The sequence below is a fragment of the Brachyistius frenatus genome, unplaced genomic scaffold (genome assembly GCF_029030835.1).
Source record: "Brachyistius frenatus isolate BFR_SWC_R1_liver_20210118 unplaced genomic scaffold, ASM2903083v1 Contig_37, whole genome shotgun sequence".
Classification (NCBI taxonomy): Eukaryota; Metazoa; Chordata; class Actinopteri; family Embiotocidae; genus Brachyistius; species Brachyistius frenatus.
The window spans coordinates 593906-610463 of NW_027210636.1; the positions used below are offsets into that span (position 1 = coordinate 593906).

Below are 16558 nucleotides of genomic sequence, written 5' to 3' on the forward strand. Positions count from 1 at the left end.
CCCTAAAAGTCAGTTTCACATGTACGTGTTTCTAAATGTCGTCATTTAAAAAGGCAGCGAAGCGTTTTTAGATTCGGCAAACTCTCAATTTAAACGTTTAAGAGTTGCAATTTTTTTTTTTTAGAAACTTTGAGAAAAAGTTTTACGGGGATACCCGACATTTCTCAGGAGAAATACGATTACCGTTAAAAAGAAAAAAAAACAACAAAAAAAAACAAAAGTAACACAGATGAATTTATTTATTTAAAGAATAAATCCGGCATCAATATTTTAAGACAAAAAAAAAAAAAAAAAAACTAAAAAAATACTAAGATTTCCTTTACACTTTAAAATAATTTTGTTCTTTTCGAAACCATCACACACAAAAAATAGAAACAAGTACAATTTTTTGTAATAAAAAAAAAACAAAAAAAATGTAACTGTACACAGCAGAATATACCATTTATTGCAAACTGAACACCCCTGACACCTCAGAAACTATAGACACAAGTATTGCAATTCACCTACAGATATGAAAAGACAAAAAATAAAGAAACTACTCTGATACAGCTGGCTCATCCTCGTCTGCGAAACAAACAGCTGTGTTAAGTCTGGTGCCCCCCCACCCACCTGGGGCCGGCCCCCCCGCCCCCCCACCCACCTGGTGCCCCCCTGTTCCGGTCCATTTTAACAGGGACTTTCAGTAACTGTGGCACACCCTTTTTTTTTTTTTAAAGATACCAGATGAACACAGCTGTCTTTGGGAGACACCACGCTAAATGATTCGACACGCTTTCTGAACTGTGACATTAAAAAAAAAAAGAAAGTCCTCCGAGTGGTGATTCACAGGAAACCGGGTCTGACGTTATTGTAAAGCACTCCTGATTTAACATTATGGAAATATCTTCTTTAAAAAAAAAAAAAAAAAAAAAAAAGACATTCTGTCCTCGTTATTGCTGAAAATGTTATAAAAAGCAGCTCGTTCAGAAAAAACAAACAAAAACAAAAAACAACATTTCATCCAGCAGCCTCAGGCCATTCAAATACTGAAGTTACACTTAAATATCGCTGCTTTAAACAGACTCCGCCCACCACATACCGAGTAGACTTTTACAGTTTTTGTGAAGTGTCGCTATTAAACAGGCTAGCCGTAGTGAAACCCTGTGAACAAAATGTTTGCAAAACAAACAAACAAACAAAAAAAGTTTTTAGTTTGTGCTCGGGAAGTTAAAAAACAAAAACAACAACAAAAAAAAAAAACGGTAAAAGCCAGTGGAAATTCCCCCTGCAGCAGAATAAAAAGGTCTTTTATGGAGGACAGTACCGAGGCCTGAAGAGGACACTCTTGTTGGAGACGAGCATTTCAGAGGGCGAAGTGTTTTTGTTTTTTTTCTCGGGTAAACATTTCATAGAAGCGTCGCGGCTCGCAGACGACGACGACGACATCCGCGAAGACGTCAAATAAATAAGAGAAAGACGAGAAACAAAAGTCTTTTTCCGACCCTGGTTCACAAATCCAAACCCCCCCCCCCCCACACCCCGCCCACCCACTGCTGGTGGAAAAACCAAACGCCCCCCCCCCCTCCCTTAAACCCACGACCCACCGACATTTACTGGAATGAGTAAGAACAGTCGGGGGGGAGGGGAGGGGGAGGGGGTACCCAGCCCCCCTCCCCCCCCCACACACATTCACAATGTTAAAATATCAAACTTAAGATCCGCTTAAAAAGTTCAGTCACATCGTACATAGAAAGTACGACCACAACGCCACCCTCCACCCCCCCTCCACCCCCCTCCAGCTGCTGCTAGCGCATTTACACTCAAGTGCGACGCTAAAAAAAACAACACACGCAAAAACAAGACGACCACGAAGCTAATATTCCCAAAGATCAGTTAGACCAGAAAGATAAAACTTGCTGCAGCTACTTTTAAATCCGTAGAAAACACAAAACTCTTTTTAAACGCGTCTTCCTTCACTCGTTATCGCTAATGAAGCCGATAAAAAAAAAACAAAAAAAAAAAAACAAACACGTCGCGGCTAAATAACAACGAGAAAAACAATCTCTCTTCGAGGTTCATTCAGTCGCTCGGGATGTCGTTTTTTTTTTTTTTTTAATTCCCTCTGAATGTGGAAAAAAAATAAATAGAAAGTCGAAACGTGTTTTTGGAGTAGTTGGTGTTGTGGTCCAGCAGAGGGCGCCGCCTGACCGACCTCCGAATAAAAACGAAGGCGGGACACTTCGAAGGGAAGACGCTCGCTGACTTAAAGGTCCGACCGCCGACCTTTCACCTCACCGACACTCGAGACATCGAAAGTAAGACGGGACACATTCGTAGGCGAAGACACTTCACGCTTTAACTACTTAATGAACCCTTTTGTGATGAGATTGATTTTCTCAGTTCTGTTTTAAGACAACTAATCCTGAAAGTGCATCAAACTGTCGGTGAAGCACAGAAACTATAAAAAAAAAAAAAAAACAAAAAAACGAACGCCAGATTTCCTCTTGTTGACTTTTTTTTTCCCCCCGTGGAGACGGCTGGCGTGAAAAGAGTTCTGTCTGACCGTCGGACGCGAATCTAAACCGACTGAAATTCATACCGACGGCTGCGCTCGTCCATATCGTGACTGAAGGAAGCAACAGAAACATCTTCACAAACACTTCTTTCTAAAAAAAAAAAAAAAAAAATCTGACCGGGACTTTCAAACACGTCCCTTTTGTAGTGAAACCGCCACGATTGAACCCAACCGGGGTTCACCGAACGTCGGCGGTGGAGGAAACACCAGTTTTGTGCTTTTCCAACAGGATAAGGTGCTTCGTCCCCAAGAAACAACAACTTCTGCTGAATCCTGAAGACCGAGACAACGAAATCCACCATCTTCACCGGAGAGAGCTTTCGTTGCGTAAGGCAGCTGAAGTTTGAACCGTTTTTTTCCCGCCACGTTTGCCGGTGAAGTCTTACGTTGGGGGAGGGGAGGAAGGAGGAGGGGGGGGGGGTGTGGTAAACGCGAGGCGGTAAGAGTTAGCGACGGAAGAACTCTACGATTCTCACTTTTCAACAGACGATATTTCAGTCCAACAAACGCGACCGCTTCATCCAGAGATCGGCCAGATTAAAATAGGCCCCGCCTCCTTTTTCTGTCTTCACCCAATCGCTTTGTTGTTGTTTTTTTTACGCGCGTAACGAAGAGCGGCGGCGGCGACGTCGAGCTCGACTCAAAGTGTTCACGCTGTGTCCGAGCAGCTACAGTAGTCGTTTAAACGTAAAAGTGTGAGAACCACGTACGAGTGAAAAATAATCCACCGGGAGGCTAAAAAAACAAACAAACAACAAAAAAAAAACCAACTCACCATTAAAACAAAATCCTCCTGAAAAGTGATTCAATTAAAAGTATATCACACATCCAGCTGGATGAAGTCCAAAGACTATCCGAGGCTTTCTGGGGTGAAACGAGCTGCCCGGTGTTACGAAGCGTCTTCAGGTCCCTCCAACGGGACAATGTCCCCAAAAAACACCGCGGAAATCACCCAGAACGAGTCGGAACCAAAAACACCGTCCTGACCCGAATCCAACCTAACATCAATGGAAAGAGCCGAGTGGGCGGTCTGGAGCCGAGAAAAGAGGAGGTTTAATGGTCCAATCAATTACGTCCAAGCCATTTTCTTTTGTTTTATTATTTAAAATATTCCGTTGAATCCAAAATCAAAAGTCGGTTTTATATTAAAAAAAAAAAAAAAGGTAAAAAAAAAAAAATCCAGATGGAAACAAATTAGTCCGTTTTTCTGAGGAACTCGTGTTTTTTTTTTCCTTCTTTTTCTTCTACCAACAAATTTGTCCACATCTGAAGTCAGCAGTCGATTCCTCGCCGGGATAGAAAATATTTATGAAAACAACATGAAGTAAAGACGTCAGATGAGATCAGGTAAAACTAGCGAAGGAATCGGAATAAAATAAAAAAAATAAAAATAAAAAACCGCCTTCGACAAAGAGTTCCACGTTCCTTTGAGAGTTCTATTGAACTTGACGCCGTGAGAGCTGTAAGGAGTCAACCACTGCGTGTGTTGGAGCTAGCCCGATAAACTACGCGCCGCTTCTTCAACAACAACCTATTTGTTTAAGAGAATCTGCCGAGCCTCCTGATATCTACCGTCCCACCAACGGTTTAATATTCCACCGGGTGTTCGGTATCCTGCGACGCCCCGACGGATGTTTTTCAAGTTGTTTTTTTTCTGCTCGAACATCAAAGAAAAAAAAGTTAAACTTAAAAACAAGTTAAAAGAAATCGCTGAGTGGTTACGTGACATGACGGGGGCATTTTTTTTTTTTTAAACCAGTTATTTAAGACTAAAAAGAGGATAAGCTGATTTCACACAAAGTTTTCTACTCGACTGATGTTTTAGATTCGCATCTAGAGCCAGTTTCTGCCGAGTCAGCGGATCAACTTCCACACTTTTAAATTTTTTTTTATAAACTTTTTATAAGTTCACTGCACCGTCGATGGAAACTCGGTCCCCCGGATGAATTTGGTGATTTGAAAGATAACCGAGTGCCGACTCGATGACGTTTAAGTGTTATTTTACTTTGCAAAAGAAAAGGTAGTTTAAAAAAACAAAGACCAAATTCTTCCTGTATCCTTTTCAAATTTAAAGCCCTCATTTCAAAATAAAAGCGCTCCAGTGTTTCATACTGAAGTCCAGCTGTATACGAGATTTTGAGCCGGTCTCGTTACTTTTCAATCGGGCTGTTTATCGTAAAAAAAAAAAAAAAAAAATGTTGCTACCGGTACTGATAACTTTAAATATTTACTTTTAGACTTTTTTAAATTACTGCAGTCCAATTTAGACAAAACACGTAGCCCAAAAAAAATAAATTGTTTTGTAAATTGCGAAATACGGTGTTTTAATGAACAATTTAGCAGAAACAGAGTCTCTAGTAGCTCTTGGACCTCTGACGGGTTTCTGCCTCCTCATGATGGTGTGTCATCGCGGTGTGGAAATATTTGTACTGAAGCTTCCCGTTAAGACAAAAAAAAAAAAGTACATACAATAAAATGCCCCAAAAAAACCAGGCACTCAGTTTGCTTTAAAATCACCGGCTTTCTATCTGCGATCCCACTTATGTTGCATTACTTCGAAAGGGGAGGGTCAGGGGGGGCATGACGGGCGATACCCTAAAGTATGTGAGCTGATCAGGTGACCTGTACCAGCAGCTTTATGGCTGTTGAACTGATTTTATTTTTTTGAATCTGTGGCTGTGATCGAAGGTAAAGGCTTATTTTACTACTGAACGCGGGAGCGACATCGTTTTGTGCGTACGAAGCGTTTTCCTTCTCAAACAACAGCGTACCTCGCAGCAGCAGCAGGTCGGGGCGTCGACTTAAATCTCAAGACTGAATGAAGGAATAATTAAAAAAAAAAAGAAAAAGAAGGAGATCAGGTTGTTGTTTTTTTTGCTGGTGAGTGCTGCAAGCTTCAGGGCTCTGCAGGGGGTTGAGGGTGATGGGGGGCGGGTGGGGTGTCAGCTGTGTGTGGCCTCTCGGAGGCTTGGGAATGCTGCAGGTTTTTTTCTTTTTTGTGGACAGGGTGCTGGAGTGCCTCCATGGCCCCCCCGGGGGCCGCTGCAGCAGGGGGAGGGGGTGGAGCTCAGAGGGGCATCAGCCTGGTGGTGTGGAACAGGAGGGGGTTCAGGTCCTCGGCGTGGACGGCCCGGTGGAGCGACGGCTCGGAGCGACTCCGCTCGATTTTTGGCAGCAGGTCTTGAACCTGCTCGATGGCGACCAGGATCTGACGAGGGAACGAGCACACGTCAGGAAAACTCCAACAATCAGGAACGTAGTTCGGTATTTATTCAGTGGTGAAGATGACACACTTCCCATAGTGTGGTTTTAACACCCCCCCCCCCCCCACGCGCCGACAGGAAATGACCTCACCGTGACAACACATCACCACCAAATATCTCCAGCTTTAACTATTTTTTTTTTACCCAGAAATCAATTTCATCTGTTGAACAGTCAGTAAACACGCTGGTTCTTCCGTTGCAGCAGCAGTTAGTGGGAAAAAGAAACACGTCAGTGTCTTCATTTGAAAATCCTCTACGTCTGTGGCCCCGCCCCCCTTTTTCTTCTTACGTAGACAGAGTGTCCAGCGTTTTTACATTTCTGTTTTGTTGTTGTTGTTGAGTGCATCATCCTGGTACTTGTGGTTCACTGCATGTTTGAGTTAGTACACAAGTACAACATCTGGAACACAGCAGCGCTTTTGGACGTCACAGACAACGTTTACTATTTTCATTCGTGTTTTTAAGATGCTTGATTAAGAAAAATGAAGTCAAAGCCAACATGTGTTACGATTTGAAGATTTCTAAACTTTCGTCGCCTCCAGTTATTTTAAATCTTAAATAAAAAGGACTGTAGAAGAAAAGTGGTTCCAAGGCTTCTTACATGATTATGTTTTGGTTTTTTTTGGACCTAGTTAGGAGTTAGGAGAATATTATGGGATATGTTTGTGTTCGGTGGGAGTCTACAGCACTGACCTGTGGGAACAGGGGCCTCTCGTCACGTTTGAACTTCAGGCAGTCGATGATGAGTCTCTTCATCGACTTGGGTGAGGTACTATACAGCTTGCTGAGGTCTGGAGACAAGTAACCGCGTCCAACCATGAAGATTATCTAAAGGAAGGAAAAGCAAACGGAGGAGACGGTTGATTACAAAAAAACAAATCTGACCGAGCTTAATACAAATTTTTTTAAAAAAGGGACAGATGAGACGTGAAAATTGCAAATAATGAACAGAAACGTGGGAACAAAAGTGAGAAACACACTTGTTAACTTGTCATTTGGTCTGATTAATGGTTTAAGAAAATAAACATAATAAAGAAAAATAATAAAAATGTGACAGAGCTTATCTGGCTATTTTTTTTTTTTTTTTTGGGTCAAAAATGATATTGTTAACGTGTTTGGAAAGTGAAGCACAGTCAACATAATTTTTCAGACAGACTGATCAGCTGTTTCAGAGTGAGTCGGATGTTGTGTAAACAGAGAGGTGATGGTGTTGTTGTTGTCGTCAGGACCTGGTCTCTGTTGTTGATATTGGAGTAAGGCAGCGTTCCCGACATCAGCTCGAACAGCACGACTCCGTAGCCGTACACGTCGGACTGGAAGGTGTACGGGTTGCTGTCCTGCATTCGGATCACCTCGGGAGCCTCGAAACGGGAATTAAAGATCAGTAGTTACAATTAATTAACCGTTTATTAGGATTTTTTTTTTAACGTCTTAAAAACGTAGCAGAAGTAATCATGGGAAGACTTGTTTTGGGACATTATTGTTGGTGCAACTATTTGTTTAAAGTCTGTAGTAAACAAATAAATCCTGAATGAAATAATATAGAAGAGAGTCTTTACCATCCAGAGAATGGAGCCGCTGGGCTGCTCCACCTGCTGCGAGCCGCTCCACCGAGACTTCACCGTGGCCAAGCCGAAGTCGCCGATCTTCACCGTCCAGCCCTCGTGGAGGAAAATATCTGACGAGCAGAGCTCAGGAAATAAAACGTGACGACAAATAGCTGCAGTACGATTTCAGAAGAAAAAAAAAAAAAAAATCACTTAATTAAAACAGCAAATTTTACGATGCAATTTTTGAGAAAATCCCCCGAGAAAAATAAAAAAATTTTGATCGCAATAATCGCAAAAAAACCCTTCTGTCTCACAAACACAGGTTTTAACTGGCAGGTAAAAAAAAAAAAAAAAAAACTAGCGCAGACAAGGAAAGGATACTGTTTGACTTCAGATCTCGATGGATTATGTTCTTCGCATGAAGATAACTGAAAGAAAAAAAAAAGAAATTAGAGATGACATACGTGATCCAACAGCATCTTACGAGTTCATAATCATGCGTATATAAATCAAGTGAGAGAATCTCCTAAAAGCAATTATTTGATCTGACTGTGATCATTTTGCATGATCGATAAAAATCGTTACCGTATATATATATATATATATATAAAAAGTGTTATATTTTTATCACGATTTCCAAGTTGTTTTTGTTTTATTTAAAGGCTTCGTATAATAAAATCGTTCCTTTATGTCAGATCTGTTTTTGTTTTATGAAGCCGGAAGGACAAAAAAATAATTATTTTTTTCAACGTTAAATGCCAATAAACTTCGAGTGGGCTTATATTTTGACAGTGGAAACTCACTCAGTGAGTGCGTGGTGTGTGTGTGTGTGTGTGTGTGTGTGTGTGTGTGTGTGTGTGTGTGTGTGTGTGTGTGTGTGTGTGTGTGTGTGTGTGTCTTACTCCATGCCCTGCGCCGTCTGTCTGGCCACATCAATGCGCCGCATGGTGTCGAACTTGGTTTCCGTGACGTGCAGGTGGCGGTACAGGCTGCTGCCCTCGCACCACTGCGTGATGATGGCGAAGTTGGGCTTCGTCATGTAGCCCATGAACAGCAGGATGTTGACGTGGCGGGTCTTCCTGCGGAGGAGGGGCGGAGTCAAGAGTTAACCGGGGCTTGAGGATCGACGCGAAAACTGCAGCTTTGCCGTTTCCGTGGCAACACAAGCCCGAAGAGCTGGAAAACAACCCGTCGCGTCGGTAGAGTCGTATGTAATGTATGTTTACCACTCCAGGAAGTAGGGCCGACCCTTAGCAACAACCCCAGCGACGGAGACGACGATTTCTAGACCCGTTTTTATTGCTTTCTACAGATGGTTTCTCAAATTGAAATAAATACAGCACGTAGAAACGTTAAACTGCTCAGCTAGCTCGACCTTGTTGTAAGAGATCTGCTGGAAAAAAAAAGATATCGATGGACTCGTGTATTTTTACGATTTTTAAACTAGGAGTGAACTAAGGTACGGGTGAAAAAAAAAAAAAAAGGACCCAAAGAAACCCAATTTCGCCACATTTAGACCTATAACAAGTAAAAACAACATTATATTGCATTTTATATTAAATTAATTTTTTTTCTATTTTGTATGACATGTTCAGGGAGAGGAGGGGGGGGTGTTTAGCGAGCCATTAGGCCGCGCCCACGCGCAAAAGCACTATAACACGTAAATGTTTCGCCAGTACTGACGCCAAGTTTCATGAGCTGGGTCTCAACTATTCGTTTGTAATAAACGTCCCCTTGAACTCCCGATGAAGAGTGTGAGTTCGCCTCCTCACCGTAGGACCTGCATTTCGTTCTTGAAGGCCTGCAGCTGCTCGGGCGTCGGCTCCTTCACTTTCAGGATCTTGATGGCCACGTCTCCGTGCCACTTGCCCTTGAAGACGGTCCCGAAGGAGCCGGCGCCTATCCTCTTCTGGATGGTGACCTCTCGAGAGTGGACCTCCCAGTAGTAGCTGGAGTCCCTGTAGCCTCCTCGGTGCTGAAACCACAAAACACGGATTTGAACGTTGGACTAGACAAAACAAAACAAAACACAGACCGACGGACGAGGCGATCCGATGACGACCTACCACTTTCTTTTTGTCGTCGGACGAGGAGGGCTTGCGCTCCTTGTGCTCTGAGGGGGACTTGGGCGGCCTCCGTCCCGGGGAGCCGAGGGAGGAGGGCGGGCTGGTGGAGGGCTTCGGTGAGGGCTCGGGACCTGCGGGAAGACGCGAGTCAAAACGTGGAAACCAAAAAAAACAAACCCATCAAAAAAAACTGGACGGACTGAACAAAACGTACCCATTGTGTTGAACTTTAGTGCTTCCTGAAAAGAAAAGAAGAGACATTTTTTTTTTTTTAGTTATAACTTCTTCCGTACAGCTCGATCCTTTCACAATAAGAGCGACCCGACGGAGCGGCCGGGGCACCGACCTCGATGATGCTGGCGCTGGCCGGGCCGACCGTGCTGACCATGTGAACGTTGGGGGTGGAGGTGGAGCGGTGCCGCTGGAGAGACTGCCCGTCGCCGCCGGTCCGGGGGAAGTTGAAGGTGGAGGTCGGGGACAGGAGGTCCATTCTGAGGACGAGGAAGTGAATATATTATCAAATCTATCGAATCAGCCAACGGCCGAAAGAAAAAAAAATTGGGGGATTCAGCTTTTTGTGGAGATCAGTTCATACTTTTAATAGAAAGATAAAAACATATCTCCTTACTTTTGCCTTTAACTAGTTACTCTTGAAGCTCTCTTGCACTTTGAACTACCGCGCCTTTAAAATGCATATTGATAATTTTACTTTTTAACTCTATTTGTATTTAATTTTATGTATTTGATCTATTTTTATGCATTTTATCTGTTTCTCATGCGTCTCATTTCTTTTTTATATTTTGACCTTTATGTCTGTTTTTGTGAAACACCATGTCATTTTCTTGCTGTAAAGCACTTCGAGCTGCATTTCTTTGTGCTATACAATTAAAGTTTATTATTATTATGATGATTATCATATAAATATCAGACTGAGTGAGGCTCTGCTGTCCCTATTTTAGATTTTTTTTTTTTTTTTTTTTAAACCTGGAGGTAGCTGTGTCGACGTTGTCCGCTTACCCAGCAGGCTCGGGGGTTAAGGCTAGGTTGCTCTGCGATGGGGAACTTTCCGGCAATAGTATCCGCGGGTATTCATCCGTGCAGGGACTTGGATCACAGCTGGACAGAGGAAGGGAAAACAACAAAAAAAAAAAAAAGAGGATGAGACGTGATCACGGAGACTTCCGAGGTGACGAGTCTCCGAAACCCGACTCGATAACCGAAACCAGAAAGTCACCAACTGTTTCGGCAGCTCAGTCGAGTCGACGCATTTTCCACTGCAGGGGATTGTGGGTCAGATTGGGGACATACTAACCTTGTGTTTCCAACATCCATACTAACGTACTATTTAATACGCCAAAAAAAAAGAAAGAAAAAAAGATCTAGTACGTCCCAGTAGTATGTTAAACGTAGGATTCCAAAAGTACCAGGATGTTCCTACTACATCCGGTCGTATTCTGCAGTGCTGCAGGCCAGCGTGCTACTCCGGCTGTTCTTGATCCACAATCCTTTGCGCAGCGGAAGAGACGTCACATCGACGGAGGCGGCGCTGAAGCTCCGCCCACAAAAGGAAGACGGAGAATAAGAAGCATTAAAAAGGAAGCGTTCCAATCACATCCTTTTTTCTTTTTTTTAAAACGACAAAACGTGGCGCTACGGATACGACAAAGTATTTTTACGATGAAGTAGTTTGTCCCCGTTGTACACATACTACATGCAGCAGTATGTACTTTTTAAGGGGTAGCTGCAGTACGTACTAACAGTAAAAAGAAATAGTATGCGACTCCGACCGCAGGGTAAATCTTTTTCTGGCATATTAAATAGTGTTGGATCAATATTGGAAGCTAATGTCGGGTTTAAACACTCCTGATCTTCAGTGTGAACGTGACTCTTCACCTCAGAAACAACAACCAGAACCTCAAAACAACAGAGAAAACCAGACTTTATCACGAGTCTTTTTTCTGTCGACCACAACAAGTGCAGTTTGTTTTATTTTAAGCGAATACAAAACGCTGCCGAAACGTTTCCGATGTTTATATTCGCAAGACGATTCATTTGATATATTTATTACACTTATTTATATGTTTATTGTTCATGCCATGGTGATGTTTTTTTATATTATAAATCTTTCACCTTGTTCATTGCTGTTGAACTGATGAGTTGCCAACTCGATTTCATTGTATTTTTTTTCATAATGACAATAAACTGCATTATGTGTCCATCACGCAAAAAGCATCAGAGAGGCGTCCGATCGCTCCCAAATTCATCCGTCACTCCGAGTCATAGAGAATTATCTTCAGCCACGAGAGGGAACGAGGAGTCTCGTAACCAGATGGTCTGAATCCCGATCTCAGCGTCACGTCTGAGTCAGAAAGACGCCGAGAGCGACTGAATCTACACGAGAACTGTAGAAAAAGTTCATCGAGATGCTGGAAAACCTGCCGTAAAGAAAAACAACTGGTGCTGCTTTAAAAAAGTAAAAAAAAATGCAGATGATGCTCAAACCAAAATATGTCTTCAAGGCACTTTGTGATGGATTTAATTGGAAAAAAAAAAAAAAAAAACCTATTAATGGAATTTAGTTTTGTGTGTAAAACTGAAGAAAAATGTCTTTTTTTTTTTTTCAAAAAAAAAGAAAGAAAAGAAGATAAAAAGCATCTCTGAACTGAAGTGAAGGCGTTTTTTTGCCGACTCACCGTTTGCTCACGGTGTCCATGTCCACGCACACGGTCGGGACTTTGCTACTGCAGTGCTGGTGAAACTTGTAGCCGCACGTCTGACATCTGAAGCCGTTGAAGAGAAACTTGTGGCAGAAATCGCAGTACGCCAGCTTGAAGAACGTTTTCCGTACCTGCGCGGACAAAAAACACAAACACGTTCACGTAGATGGTTTTTTTTCATACTTTTTGTTTTTAAAAAGGTACGGCAGTTTGCACGGCTACTTACAAAATTGTGCATGGTGAGAGGAATATCATCCAGGACCTCGACCAGAAGCTCCTCTCCGACCAGAGGAGTGATGTCGGTGTCCCAGTCTGTCAGTCTCTTACGGCTGCAGAGGAAGAGACAACAAACATAGATTTTATTAAAAAAAAAAAAAAAACGAGGCTATTTACACTTTTATAGTGTTTTTCCACAATAATTTTTTTTTTTTTTAAACTTAATATTACTTCAAATAATATGAATAAAAAGGGGACTTGTTCATCAGACTGTATCAGCTACAAACTCATCAATCAACCTCTTTTTATTATAGCTAGCTCAAAGTAATTGACGGATGATTGACAGGCCGATAATGAGAGAGACCAGAAAAACTCAATAAATTTTAAGAACTATTAAAGGAAAAAAATTCTAAACAAAGTGAGAGGAGAAAAAGAAAAGACGATTTAAGACAGAGATAATAGAAATGTAGAAGATAGATTGGAAGCTAAAATAACAATTAGAGTGAAATAAGAACTAGAAACAAAAAATACAAGAATGAAAAATGAGGACAATAAAACTCATTAAAAAGATAAATAATAATAATTAAAATAAAAAGTAAATAAGAATCATAAGTCAGAGTTAAATAGGAGCTCGGATAAAAGATTACGTAGAATAGATAAGAGCAATAAAAGTATGTTGAAGTAACTTTAAAAGGACGACGGAAGGCGTGAGAGTGCAAATAAATAAGGAAAGAAATAAAAAACGTTAATATGATCAAATTAAACTATGTTTGGAAAATTAACGTGTTTCATTTACGATTCAGTGAAATCATTTCTTTTTTAAACTCGGTGCTGAATGATAAACAGCATCCTTTGTGTGTGTTTCGGTCTACACACCCTTCGAGGAGGCGAAACACGGCGCAGCAGTCTTGGCTCAGTCCTCTCACTTTCAGCGCTTTGTCCAGACTCTCGTGGACCGTCTGTCCCTGGCGGACGTTCACCTGACGACAGGAAAAACAAAACAAAACGTATTTGAGCTCAAACTATTGTAATGACTCGGCACATTTTAGTTCACGCTGACACGACAGATCGTCCGCGTCGCGACGGCGAAACTTTCCGTCGGGACTTCAGACTTCTAGACGATAATGCGACGATTCAGCAAAAACCTCTTCCGGGTGTCGGTCGAGCCACCGTGACGTCGCCGATTGTTTGGTTTGTAATAATTAAAACTCGCTCGCTCGTCTGTCTTGAAAGATGCAGCTGGGACGTCGAAAACTACTTTAATGACACAATTTATAATCGATGTTTAAATATTAACACCTTTTTGTTTTTTTATTTATTAGGAATTAACGTTATAATCGGGACACGTATTTGATCTGTGGGGAGGGACGGTGTTCTCAAAGATGGGGGAACATGTTTGGTTTCCACATTTTGGATATCCGTCCTCCCCCTTTTTAAATATCTAAAATAATCCCACGCTGCTGATTTTAATCACCTTTTTCTCATTTGATGATATCGGACATAATATCCGTATACCTCCCCAGCTGTGTCTTCGAGGTGAAGAAGAAGACGAGGAAGAAGAAGAAGAGAACTCACCACCGTCCTCTGTTTGTTGGGGAGGTAGACTCGGATGGTGCCCCCACCTCGGGGTACGTCCTCCGGACTGGTCTCCCCCGAGGAGGAGTAGGAGGAGGAGGTGGAGGACATGATGAGAGACGAAGACAGGAAGCTGGTGTGTGCGTGTGTGTGGGGTGGGGGGGTTGGGGGTGGGGTGGGGAGGGGAGGGGGACACAGCACTTAAAGACACCGCGACCTCAGGAGAGCTTCGTGCACAGCGGGGGGGTCCATCCAGAGTTTAGACCCTTTTTTTTGGTTTGTTTTACTCCGAACCTGCAAACGACACAAACGTCCTCCAGTTTAGACACATGTTGAATCTTGTGTGTAAATAAATAAATAAACAACAAACAGCAGTAAAATACAACGTAGACAATAATGCAGCAGTAATATTGATACTTTGGACACTTAACGTACATTTTGCTGCTAAAACTTACATACTTTCAATTAAGTTTTGAATGCAGGACTTGTATATTTAAAATAATATATATTTTTACAGTGTGATATCAGTACTTTTACTAAAGGACCTGAATACTTTGTCGACCCCTAAATCATAGTTTTACCATTTATATTCAATAATTAAAGTGAATAAGCTGAACTTTCTCAGGTCAGTGTATTTTAAATTGATATTGAAATGATAATAGTCCAATAAATATGAAAAAAACCTGAAAAACCCTGCAGTGGAGTAGTTTTACAGTGAGGTATTTCTACTTTTACTGAAGTAAAGGACTTTAATACCTCTTCCACCCCTACATATAAATGCAGAAGAGCCAAGCAGAGATAATAATAATAATCAACTTTATTTTTATAGCACCTTTCATACAAGACATGCAGCTCAAATTAGATGCAGTGTTTTGCATAAAAACCGATATAAAGGAACATTTAAAAAATATAGAAAACCAATGAGATGCACAAGAAACAGATAAAATGAACTTACAAGTACACCAGACACTTCAAATTCCTCACTCTAAGAGTGTTTGTTTGCTAAACACATTCCCGCCGAATACATCAAATAAATCCCAACGAATCGTGAAGAGGTTCGTCCTCAATGTCAACGCAGACAAAAAAAAAAAAAAAAAAATCAACGTGGCAGTTTTTGCTTATTGTCTTGTTGCCTCTCCATACAGCCCCCCCCCCCCCCCACCAACCACATGTTTTGGATCTCTATGCTGTCCTTTTCGCTCTCTGCTCTCCCCTCTCACTCCTCCCCCCAAACCGGTCTAAGCAGATTGGCTCCGCCCACTTCTGAGCCCGGTTCTGTTTGGACTGTTTCATCTTCCTGTTAAATGGGAGTTGTTGTTGTTGTTGTTGTTTTCCTCCCTTAAAGAGGAGTTATGTGTGAATTTGTTGGGTTTCTCTGTACAATTTTGTAAAAAGTTAAAAAAAAAAAGGACTTTAACGCGTTAAAAGCGCCATTAAAACAAATAAATAACCATGTGTTGTGATTTGGCCGCTTTATGCATATAAATATGAATAAAACTGAATTGAATCGACGCGCGCCGGTTCATTAAAGGTGAACTTTTCCCACACCGAGTGTTTCCACAGCTCCCATCGGCTCAGACAGCTGTTTTTTATTTCATTTGATCCTAAAGGTACAGATTAAAAGGAGCAGAGCAGGTTGACGCGGACGGGTCGCGTCGCAGGGCCGAAACAACGAGCGATGTGACAGGCTGCTTAGCCGCTAGCCGCCGTTAGCTCCCCCCTCCCGCTCCGTCCGCTTAACATGGGGAGTTCTCCGGGAGGCCTTGTTTCCTCCCCGGAGCGCCGCTTTCTTTCTTTTTTTTTTTTTTTTTTTTTTAAACCAACTAAAACCAGGCGACCATTTTTAAAAAGGTAGTTAGGTCGGAAGTGATCCACCGAAGTGATCAAAGCTTTTTGTTTTTCCCTCGTAAACCCCAGAAAGCGTCCTCTTAGCTCGAGCCGCTAGCTGGATGCTACGAACGGGAGATTATCGGGCTAACTTCACCAACCGCGTCAGCTCTGTTGGCTTTACGTCACACCGCAGTTTGACATGTTTAACACGGCACGGCCCGCCTCGCCCGCTACGGATTCAGCACAATTTGCGCTCCCCGCCGCCGGCCCTCCTCCTCTTTCCGTCGCGGTGGTTGTTGTTGTTGTTGTTGTTGTTGTTTTTAGAGCAGTTTGGACATAAAACAAAGTTAAAACTCTTTACCTGTAGCAGCCATCTTGAATTCTCTCTTCAATCTGAAGTCGGATCTGTCAAGAACCACTTCGGTGGGAAAGCGGAAAAACCGTCCGTGAATGCCGCGTCCTCATTGGTCGGTTCGTGTAGCCGCGTGCTGTGATTGGACAACACCCCGGCTGTACGTGTAAAAAAAAAAAAAAAAAGAAGAAAAAAGAAAAGAAAAGGGGGCGGGAGTTACTGGAGTAACCGTACGGATACTGTAAATGAACAATACTCCCATCACGAGTAAAGTCGAGCAAAAAAATAAAAGTACACGCAAAAATATAGTTAAAATCTTAAAAGTTAAAGTCCTTATTTGGTCCCTCTGACTTTATTAATTTTTGCTGAAACATCGGCTCATTTAAACATTTATAAAAATAATTAGTTTAATAAATTAATTACAAGTAGAGCGCT

General features: G+C 42.1%; 1 protein-coding gene across 1 annotated transcript; it reads right to left on the minus strand.

The window, feature by feature from the left end:
* Nucleotides 1-3634: 3634 nt before the first annotated feature.
* Nucleotides 3635-16176, minus strand: araf (A-Raf proto-oncogene, serine/threonine kinase). Its single transcript, XM_069701502.1, has 16 exons — nucleotides 16133-16176; nucleotides 13942-14235; nucleotides 13243-13346; nucleotides 12377-12479; nucleotides 12127-12281; nucleotides 10451-10549; nucleotides 9780-9924; nucleotides 9648-9672; nucleotides 9434-9564; nucleotides 9140-9342; nucleotides 8270-8446; nucleotides 7749-7795; nucleotides 7377-7495; nucleotides 7047-7178; nucleotides 6511-6645; nucleotides 3635-5762 (listed from the first exon to the last, which is right to left on the minus strand). Exons 2-16 carry the CDS (start codon nucleotides 14050-14052, stop codon nucleotides 5622-5624), a joined length of 1827 nt encoding a protein of 608 aa, XP_069557603.1. The 5' UTR covers nucleotides 14053-14235; nucleotides 16133-16176; the 3' UTR covers nucleotides 3635-5621.
* Nucleotides 16177-16558: the final 382 nt, after the last annotated feature.

Coding starts and splice junctions, on each gene's coding strand:
- araf (XM_069701502.1), bottom strand. CDS start 14,052: ATGTCCTCCACCTCCTCCTCCTACTCCTCCTCGGGGGAGACCAGTCCG. Junction 13,347..13,941: donor CCAACAAACAGAGGACGGTG/GTGAGTTCTCTT, acceptor TCCTGTCGTCAG/GTGAACGTCCGCCAGGGACA. Junction 9,343..9,433: donor CCGACGACAAAAAGAAAGTG/GTAGGTCGTCAT, acceptor TTGTGGTTTCAG/CACCGAGGAGGCTACAGGGA.